The sequence below is a fragment of the Oculina patagonica genome, chromosome 4 (genome assembly GCF_052425735.1).
Source record: "Oculina patagonica isolate OP01 chromosome 4, crgOcupat, whole genome shotgun sequence".
NCBI classification, from domain to species: domain Eukaryota; kingdom Metazoa; phylum Cnidaria; class Anthozoa; order Scleractinia; family Oculinidae; genus Oculina; species Oculina patagonica.
In genome coordinates this window covers 23,922,320-23,932,384 of record NC_135761.1, presented here as the reverse complement: position 1 = coordinate 23,932,384, position 10,065 = coordinate 23,922,320, and the positions used below count along the sequence as shown (strand labels likewise).

The following is a 10,065-nucleotide window of genomic DNA, read 5'->3' as shown; positions in this document are numbered from 1 at the left end:
GTGAATTTGCGATTAAAAAAGCTGCAAAGGAAGAAGCCAGAAAAAATTCTGGCTTCAACGGGATTTGAACCCTTGACCTCCGCAATACAGATGCGATGCTCTACCAACAGAGCTATGAAGCCACACATTGCAGGCATTTGGAGCAATTTTTTCTTGCTTTTTTGCAATTTCTTTAATTGAAAATTCACTGCGAGGACCACTTCTTTACTTTGATTAAATAATTATTAAATAGGAGCCAAAATCGGGGATAGACACAGTAACTATCTAACAATTATCCTGCGAAATCGCGCGGAATATCGCCTGATACTTAGACGACGAGGCCGTAGGCCGAGTTGGCTAAAATCAGACGATATTCCGAACTTCGCGTGAAAGACAGAGTTTATCTCCTCAGTTTTGCAAACTTGTAGAAGTCTTAAGGGAAAGTGTCATTGATAGTGTCTCGAACGGGTGCTGTAAACGCAATGAAGGGTTTTTCTTACTCCTGAGGGAAGCGCCCGCTACGGATAAAATTGCTCGCAGAAATAACCAAATCTTATTTTAATGAGCGTGTACTAGAATCAAGGTCATACCGAAAAGCCGGAACAGCCCTTCCCTCACTTCAACCACTGCTTAATACATAAATACAGATCGCGCAAATCACGCGTCAAAAAGTCGTTATTTGTGCAGACAATTTCAACCCTAGTACTCGGTTTGACATGAGTGTGCGTTGAAGGCGCGCGCGTGTCTAATTTAAGGTGGATTTCCACTGACGCGTAAATATTTACGTACGTAAAACGTGCGTAAAAAAAGATACGTAGACAAATTTCCACTGTCTCGTAAAAAGTAATAAAAAGCGTTTCCTTTTTACGCGCGTTGAACGTGCGTAAATGCCCGCCATACTGAATTATCAAGTTGGTGAATAGAGTGCGTGATTGTCGTACATATTGGAGGAGTGAAACAATAAATTGTTTTTCCTTTGGGAAAAAATCATTAACATTTTTATGCAAATATCTTGTTGTTTGACTCTTCCAACATGGCTGCCATGAAAACACTTTGTACCACACGCTAGAAAAAGAAATGCGTGAATATGACCAAGAGGCATTTAATAAATACTTCCGAAAGACACCATCAAGTAAAAGATTTGAGGCGACCTTCCCGGATTCCCGGTTCAAAGCCTACGTGACCTGACGCCAGGCGTTTTCTTTCACTACTGCGTTCGTGTAATTTGGTTCTGTAGCCAGTTCTAAAGATTATTTTTTGAAATGTTAAGACTTTCTCGTTGAGAAGTGTTTCTACATCTGAATGTTTTCCCAAGTAAATCGATGGGCGATTTAAAACAAAATGGTTTTCCACATGGTAAGTGGTGTCATGTGACGAAATCCAAAAGTATGATTGGGTTGCGTAATCGCAGACAGCCGCGAAAAAAGTTGAACTCGGTTCAACTTTTTTCAAAACCCCCAAAATCGCTACGTGCGTAACCGTGCGCGTCACGTGCGTAAATACCTGAAAAAAAACGTGGCATTGGAAATTGGACAACGTAAATTCGACGCACGTAATCGCGCGCGTAAAATTTCATTTTACGTACGTTTAAAATTTTTACGCGCGTTAACGTGCGTAAACAAAAACGCGACAGTGGAAATCCACCTTAACACGGAAAAACGATCAGGCTCTTTGCTCACATTGCGTGCCTATGTTTGGTTGTGACGTGGTTGTTACAGTCGCATTATAGGATTATTGGTATTCTGAGAGGAACTTGGCTACCAGAGCGTGGCAACCACAAATATGAAGCCATCATTGACCAAGAAACAGTTAAAAACGCGATTCTGGGCGCAAATTCAATATTGCGATAGAACTTCCGTACTGATACAAGTGTCAATAGCCCTCATAAGACGCCTGGCGAGTTCTGCATGTTTTGTTTTCCCGCAGTTCATTCAGAATTTGCATTAGTTTGTTATGCTGTCTTCGCTTCGTTGATTCTTAAAAATGTCAACGAGAAGGCAATTCACAGCTTGTCCAAAAACGCTTTTTTCACCGGATTCCCAGTCGCGTGACTTGATCTCAAAATGGTCCATAAAGCTGTGATCTTTACAGAACTGATCCAGTGCTACCTCGCTCTCAAATATCTTCCCAGGTCCAATCCACTGAATCGGTTCCTTAGCTACATTATCCGTGACAAGAACACATGGAATTGATGGGCAAAACTCCTTTACCTTCTCTCTCCAGCGCACCGCTTCATCAAGCGAAGACAGGCGTCGCGTACCCCAGAAAACTAACGCCCCATGACTGTTTCTAAAGTAGACCTTGTTCATGTTTCCAAAGCGTTCCTGCTCAGCAATCTCCCAGAATTGTAGCTTGATGGAGAATGGTTTCTCCGCTTCGCTTCTTTGCCATTTTATTGTTTTTAAATAAAAACTCGCCCCGATTAGTGGAGAGCGATAAGTTTGTACGGGAGGCCATACTTGAAGATAATCGTCGATAAACACACCTTTGGTGCCTACCCCAGCAGTGAAACCTCCTATACATACTATTTTCAGTAGTAGCTCTCGATCTCCTAATTCGTCGCTTTCGATCGTTTGTATTTCCGGTGCGACGTTCGTTCTAAACGTTTGCATCTCAACTTCCCTTCCTAGAGTATTTAAACGTCTCTCATCGATCTCCTGTGGTATCTCATTGTTTGAAGCCATAGTGGAAAGGAAACTCGACCACTTCCTTGACACACACAAACAGACAAAGTGTAGACAAACGGCGCCAGAAAATCGAAAGGGTCCGTATTTTCGGTTTTGCCAGCTGTGTTTAAGTCGTTGTTTGTGAACTCCAAACAGCTACTTTGCTCACGCTGTTGTTCTTAATCAGTGCCATTACGAATATATACGTATCGAAAAAACCTGTCTCTTAACTTTGGACATGAGCAACAACGTTCCCATAAGGGCAAAACAGATACATGTGACTTCACACGAATGGAACTGAGGCCAGGTTGCATATGTTGGAGGGGAGGGAGAGTGGGGGCCAGTTGGCGATTGGTTTCGATCGAAGCGGGGGCAAGGGTAATGAAGGATGAAGGGGCACATGGAATTTTTCTACTGGTAGCGTGGAATAATTGAATGATTAAAACAAGTGAAAACAATTCATATTTTAAAACTGCTTTATGTTTTACATATCATGGAATCGAGCTAAATATTGCGTCAGGATTCCCCGACTGTTCGTGCTGTAAACTCATGAAATTGTAGTCTACAGCCTACGGTACGGGATTACCTCTCACTCTCAGGTGCACTGAAGCTTGATAAAACATAAAAAATTTGAAGTAAAAAATGTAGTAATTGACTAATTAAAATCCACTCTTAATAGCCTTAATTGTAACAGATATCAGTCCTCTCAGCACATATATATTAAATCTAAAAAAATTCTTAGAGCCATGTGAATACTTGTAACATTGATTATGAATAGCGGCCGTCCTCGAAAAGCATATTTAAGGGTTTTCTGGGAAATCTCGTCCACTGTTGAAACTACTTTTTATCTGATAATCAGTGAATAATGCTTTTTATATCGGCCTGTCTTGTACCTTAGAGAAAAATCGATTGATTTAAATGAGGTCAGGAAAATATTAACATAAGTAACATTATGTTACACAAAATGTAAATTGTCACAACACAAATTGGTAACGCCTCGTGTTAATCGCAGCCATCTTATCGCTGTCGCCATCATATTACCCAGGCATATTACCTGATCACGCTCGCTTCTTTTCGTTCGTTTTGGAAAATCTCGTCAAGAAGGCGATTCACAGCTTGTCCAAAAACACTTTTTTCACCGGATTCCCAGTCGCGTGACTTGATCTCAAAATGGTCCACAAAGCCGTGATCTTTACAGAACTGATCCAGTGCTTCCTCGCTCTCAAATATCTTCCCAGGTCCAATCCACTGAATTGGTTCTGGACCAACTGTATTGTCTGTGACAAGAACGCATGGAATCGGCGGCAGCTTCTTTTTAATGTCTTGTCTCCATTTTGTAGCTCCTTCTAATGAAGATGGACGACGTGTTCCCCAGAAAACTATGGCTCCAAGACTGTCCTTATAATAAACCTTGGTCATGTTTGAAAAGCGTTCCTGCTCGGCTATTTCCCAGAGTTGTAGCCTCATCAAGAATGGTCTCTCAGCTTCACTTCTCTGCCATTCTATTGTTTTTAAGTTAAAGTCCACACCAACTACTGGTCTCCTATATGACTTGACTGGAGGCCGAACTTGGAGATAATCATCGATAAACACTCCCTTGGTTCCTACTCCGCCAGTATAGTCTCCTACACAAATTATTTTCACCAACCAATATCCATCGCTCGTTTCTGTAGGGACGTTTGTTTTAAACGTTTTCATCTCCACTTCCTTTCCTAGAGTCCTTAAACGATTCTCATTTACTTCCTCCGGCAATTCATACTTTGTAGCCATCGGAGAAAGAGATTGTACTTCCGGCTTTGTCAGATCCTCTCTGACGTGACGAGCGTGACGAGTACAAAGGGCTTCTTGACTTCATAGTTCGCAAGTTATTCACTTAACCAATTTATATACCGTTTGTGCGTGACTGTACTTCGGCCGGGAATTTCCACTTTAATTTCCCTCATTGTGCTGATTTTCGGTGGCGTGAAAAACGGTAGCGCCGCTGTAAAATTCTGGGGGTTTCCGAGTTTTTTTAAAACATTTCCGGCGAGTATCGCCGTTTGTTATATATGGTGGTAACACTTCCTTCCCTCAGTAGCTTCTGCGCGTGTCTCATACAGTGATCAGGTATTAAACGCGTGATGGCAAGAATTTTTTTTACACGAGTGGAATTTGTATTCTAAAGATATCAATTAATTGCTTTCAGGACTTGCTCACTAAAAGTTGATTTACACACTAAAATGTCACAATATGGTTTTTTCATAGATCGTAGCGTTACATCAATCAATCAATCAATCAATCAATCAATCAATGTTTATTTGCCCCATTCAATATTTTTACAACAGTTTAAATTAATATCTATTATATAATTAGGAGCAGGAGTTCTCAACAAACCCTTATGGGCTTACAAGGAGAACCCCTGTTACAAATTTGCTGATAATCTCATCTATCTTTACATGGCTATAATTATTTTTAATTGAAGTCTATTAATTGTCTCTTTTCAGTCCATTACAATATTTTCGAATCATACCCTTAATCGTTTAAGTTTTCTCTTCTTCGGTTTGTTCGCTCTGTAATATCACGTCGAGAAGGCAATTCACAGCTTGTCCAAAAACGCTTTTTTCTCCGGATTCCCAGTCGCGTGACTTGATCTCAAAATGATCCACAAAGCCGTGATCTTTACAGAACTGATCCAGTGCTACCTCGCTCTCAAATAGCTTCCCAGGTCCAATCCACTGAAGCGGTTCCGGCCTAAATATATTGTCCGTGACAAGAACACATGGAATCGATGGCAGGTACTTTCTAATGTCTTGCATCCGTTTTTTAGCTCCTTCTAATGACGATGGATTACGTGTTCCCCAGAAAACTATGGCACCAAGACTGTCTTTACAGAAAACCTTGGTCATGTGTGAAAAGCGTTCATGCTCGCCCATTTCCCAGAATTGAAGTCTCATCAAGAATGGTCTCTCAGCTTCACTTCTTTGCCATTCCATTGTTTTTAAGAAAAAATTCGCACCAAGCACTGAGTAAACAAATGAGTTTACTGGAGGAGGAACTTGGAGATAATCATCGATAAACGTTCCCTGGGTTCTCCCCCCGCCAGTATAGTCTCCTACACAAATTATTTTCACCAACCAATATCCATCGCTCGTTTCTGTAGAGACGTTTGTTTTAAACGTTTTCATCTCCACCTCCTTTCCTAGAGTCCTTAAACGTTTCTCATTTACTTCCTCTGGCAATTCATACTTTGTAGCCATCGGAGAAAGAGATTGCTGGGATGAATGTGTATTTCCGGCTTTGTCAGATCCTTTCTGACGTGACGAGCCATTCTCGTCCCCTGAGCCCACGATCCTTCTGGCCAGCGACAGAGATCTGGCGCAGACGTAGACTGGACCAGGAGGATCGTGGGCTAGGCTAGGCACTGGGGATGAGAATGAGTTCGCATACCGATTTATGTACCGTTTGTGCGTGACTGTACATGTACTCCGGCAGGGAATTTCCTGTCAAGAGTGCTAACGTAGATGAACTTTAATTAATCGGGCGTGGCCGATTTATAGTTTACCCTTTGGTCGTCCTAGACGATAGTCTCCTTTCGGCTAAAAATAACGGGGATAGCCTGGGCCAATCGGTTTTATTTCAGTTTTGACAGTAAATCGTTGTAGGAACACTGGGTTGACTTTTGGGCTAATCTGCAATCTGGTTCTCTTCTTTGCTTCGGCGGGAGGACAGAGAAAAAAGCTTAAGGGGTAAAGTACAAATACTCACCATTGTGAAACTGTAGTTGCTTTGACAAGTTGAAGCTATTTTTGTAAATAAAAGGGGTAACGTCATTCATGTCACGCAATGTTTTTGTGGGAAACTTTGAAACTAGACGCTTTGCTGGTTTCTACAAATAGCAGTGTGATCTGGCGGTACATTTTTTTGAGACGGACTCCACTTTAAAACTGTTTTTTATATATTTAGCAAGAAGTATGTCGATTTTCATTTCCGCACAGTTGGGCGTCAAAGTCGCCTGTCACCACAAAGATTAGAATGTTTGCACATCATGGTTTGGATATATTTTAGGGACGGACCATTAGAAATAACCGGAGGGGGGGTAAAAAAATTTCAGTGCAGGAATTTTTTTTGAAGGCCTACTTCGCTGCAGGAATTTTTTTTCTCGGGCACAAGCTTTGCACGAATTTTTTTTTTTGCCCATAGATACAGGTCGTTTTTTGTAACTGAACACATCTATGATTTGCGCAACAATTATCATTATTAAATAGCATTATTGTTTCATTTTTCAGATTTGTTCTCTGAATTTAGCGACATTCAGGGACCGGACCGTTCATTTTTTATGGCGTCGGGGGCTGAAGGGTAGATATAGTGCCTGTTAAATATAAGAAGGAAAAAGAAATTTTTACCCTGGACCCTCAACAAAAAAGATGAAAAAGGTGACAGCTAAAACTTATCAAGCTAAACTTTAGGATATCAGACAAAATTGCAGTTTAAAGTGATAATAATAATACTAATTGTGCTTTTGATGAACTGTTTACTGATGGGACACGATTGTTAGGGTGGGTCAGGTGTGTTTGCAACCAAATAGTTGATAGGATTGAGCTGATGCTGTTCTCTCGGTACATGACAAATTAGAGGGGTCCGGGGGCATGCTCCCCCGGGAAAATTTTAATTTTCAGAACCTCAGAAATGCTATTTTAGCCATTCTGATGGACGTTTATAGATGCCATCATACAACACTTAAAAGTTATTCCGTTGCACGAATTTTTTTTTTCAGGCACAACCGCTTGCAGGAATTTTTTTTTCGACAAGTTTCCCTTGCAGGAATTTTTTTTTGGTAAAAGTCACCCCCCTCCGGTTATTTCTAATGGTCCGTCCCTTAGATTTGACTAGTGACGTTAGTAAGACACTTCTCAAGACGTCAGCAAAACATTGGCAATGTACAGTATTGGTGTGAACTTGAATGGAATTTTTTACGAGATCGATAAAGCTATCGAATGAAAAGATGACTTGAAAATGAAAACTTCGAATAATTATAACTAGTAGTAATCAGCGATTAGGGGAATGCGTTCGAGTAAGGTTTGAAAGAATTTGCTTTCAACTAAAAATACTTACTGCCTGGATAATTACATTGTCACACCAAGTTCCCGGTGTTGACATTTGCTGAATGTAGTCTTGCCAACTATTGTCAGAAACGCTCTCAACATAAAATTTTGGATGATTATTCAAGTGCCTAATACCTGCAGCACGAATTTGAAAATGCAACTCTGCAGTTCCATACAGTTGGTGTGAAGCTGACCTAAAAAAACAGTCTTCACTTCCACCAACATCATGAGGCATTAAACTTATTAATGAAAGTCTCTCATTAAGAGATACCCAAGGCCAATTTACAACTGTCATTTGCAGGAAGCGTACCTCCTTTTAAATTTGAACTTTGGAAAATATGACCAAAAGCGCTGTTGTGACTGAAGTCAGACTTTGTTTGAAGCATGTCAATTGATAACTCTTTCTGTTTACCAGTGCAATACTTGTATTTTTTTTCTCTTTCTGTTTGTTTATGAAAAAAACATATCTACTGTAAAAATGTTCAGAGTAACACAAAATAAACCATTTCTTGTAATTGCTACAAAAATTTCTAATAAGTGAGGAGCTTGGGAAATTATGTTTTAGTAGTTTTTTAAGTCTACTTCTGTATTTCTTTCTTCTAAGCAATTTAGTCCCCCCCCCCCCAATTTAGTAACTCTACGAACAGAAATTCGAGATGGTTCTCTGTCTCGTTTCCTGTTCCTTTTTGCTTTTTTCACAACCTGAGATTTCTCAGCATTTGTAGAGATCATAGCAACAGAACAACTCCTATCGCCATTTCTTTCCAGCTACAACACGGACATCTCTTTCATATCTCTTTATAAGCTTACTATCATAATTATTATGGGTATCATTTATCGAAGTCTGGACAGAACTCTGTGCACGACGTGATTTGGTCACGTTATGACTGAACAATGGTTCGGTTGTATTCGATCGCTTCATCTGACTGAACAATGGTTCGGTTGTATTCGATCGCTTCATCTGCTCTGATGTCGTCTACACCGTGCAAATGTTTAACACAAATGCAAGCCTCATCACTCGATAACGCCGTGTTCTGATCACAAGTAATGATCAAGTGGCTCAACAGCCACCGAGCTACATAACTCGGAAAGTTTGTTATTTGATCACAAGCCATGATCGACTGGCACAATGGCCGCTGAGCTATACAACTCAGAACATTTGCTATTTGATCACTGACGAGCAACAGTCAGTTTTGGTCGCAGTTCAGCGACCAAAGATGACAGAAGAGGCGATTCTTGTACGAGAACGAAAGTAAACAGTTTTACTAAGTACACAATCTAGCGACCAAACGAAATGCTCTAGCGAATTCGTGAAGCACGCGTGCAGAACGGCGACCAAAGACGACAAAAGGGACGATTCAATGCAAAAACGCGACTAAAATATCGTCGCACCAGTTTCTCGGCCGAGACTTGCCCCTGCAAAAATCTTTTGGGGCGGCCAATTTGGAGTCCATACACCTGCGCGCGCATTACGGCTCGATTCATTCCGCATAACAGTGCACAGGCCTACCAACTCAAAAGACACAGGACGCAAAACAGAATTAGGCTTGCGCTCTCCTTCGTCGAACGCAATTAAATACCAATTGAATTTTGGATGAAAAATTCCGGAAGTGACATCTGTGTTCAAAATAGGAATTTTTGTAAAAATCACAGACAAACATGATCAGGAAAACAAAACAGGCCAATGGATTTTATTCACGAAAATACAACTTTCTTAAGAAAGAGTTTGTAAACAAGACAATGGAATCGAATATTACATTTCACACGAAATTTGCATACATTTGAACTTGCAAATCAAAGGCTCTTCGAGCAACCTCATGGTAATTCGATGAATGTAATGCCGACCTCCGCATTTTTTTCTAAATGAGTTTCCAATAAAGTAAAGCAATCTCACTTTGCTTTACTTTTTCACGTGAGTTGCGTCATTGATGACTCGTGCTCTCAGGCGTCGTAGCGCTATTCAGTTTTCACAACCAAAATATTTACCGGTCAGTTTATTATCTTTGATCCTTTTAAGCATTAAGTGAATTTGTTTTGTGAATATGTTTACTTTTCTGTCAGCACGTATAGCGTTATTTTTGAGCAGCGGATAAAAGAGAAAAAAGATACGCCCGAGCAGTTCGTGTATCTGCTCGACTCAAAAAAATGAACAAGCAGCTATTTCAAAAAGAAATAGTGTTTCGTTTCCAGATTGCGGAAGGTGAGAATAGCGTAAATAAATGTTTAAGGAAAGGTTGGTTTGGGGTTTATTTTAATTTGGAGGTCCAAGTGTATGTTAAGGGACTGGTCAATAAGTACCAGGGGGGGGGGGGACCAATCATTATTTCTTTATCATCTGT

General features: G+C 40.5%; 3 protein-coding genes and 1 non-coding gene across 4 annotated transcripts; all 4 read right to left on the bottom strand.

Moving 5' to 3' along the window:
* Positions 1-49: 49 nt before the first annotated feature.
* Trnat-ugu (transfer RNA threonine (anticodon UGU)) lies at positions 50-122 on the bottom strand. The gene has a single exon. It is a non-coding gene; the product is annotated as a tRNA-Thr (tRNA).
* Positions 123-1,631: 1,509 nt separating this feature from the next.
* Positions 1,632-2,917, bottom strand: LOC144652709 (ras-related protein Rab-32-like). Its single transcript, XM_078512757.1, has one exon. The coding sequence runs from the start codon at positions 2,661-2,663 to the stop codon at positions 1,923-1,925; it is 741 nt and encodes a 246-aa protein (XP_078368883.1). The 5' UTR covers positions 2,664-2,917; the 3' UTR covers positions 1,632-1,922.
* Positions 2,918-3,134: 217 nt separating this feature from the next.
* On the bottom strand, positions 3,135-4,749 carry LOC144649895 (ras-related protein Rab-38-like). Its single transcript, XM_078509489.1, has one exon. It carries the CDS (start codon positions 4,413-4,415, stop codon positions 3,696-3,698), a length of 720 nt encoding a protein of 239 aa, XP_078365615.1. The 5' UTR covers positions 4,416-4,749; the 3' UTR covers positions 3,135-3,695.
* Positions 4,750-4,895: 146 nt separating this feature from the next.
* LOC144649896 (ras-related protein Rab-38-like) lies at positions 4,896-6,152 on the bottom strand. Its single transcript, XM_078509490.1, has one exon. It carries the CDS (start codon positions 5,879-5,881, stop codon positions 5,165-5,167), a length of 717 nt encoding a protein of 238 aa, XP_078365616.1. The 5' UTR covers positions 5,882-6,152; the 3' UTR covers positions 4,896-5,164.
* Between the last annotated feature and the right edge of the window lie 3,913 nt (positions 6,153-10,065).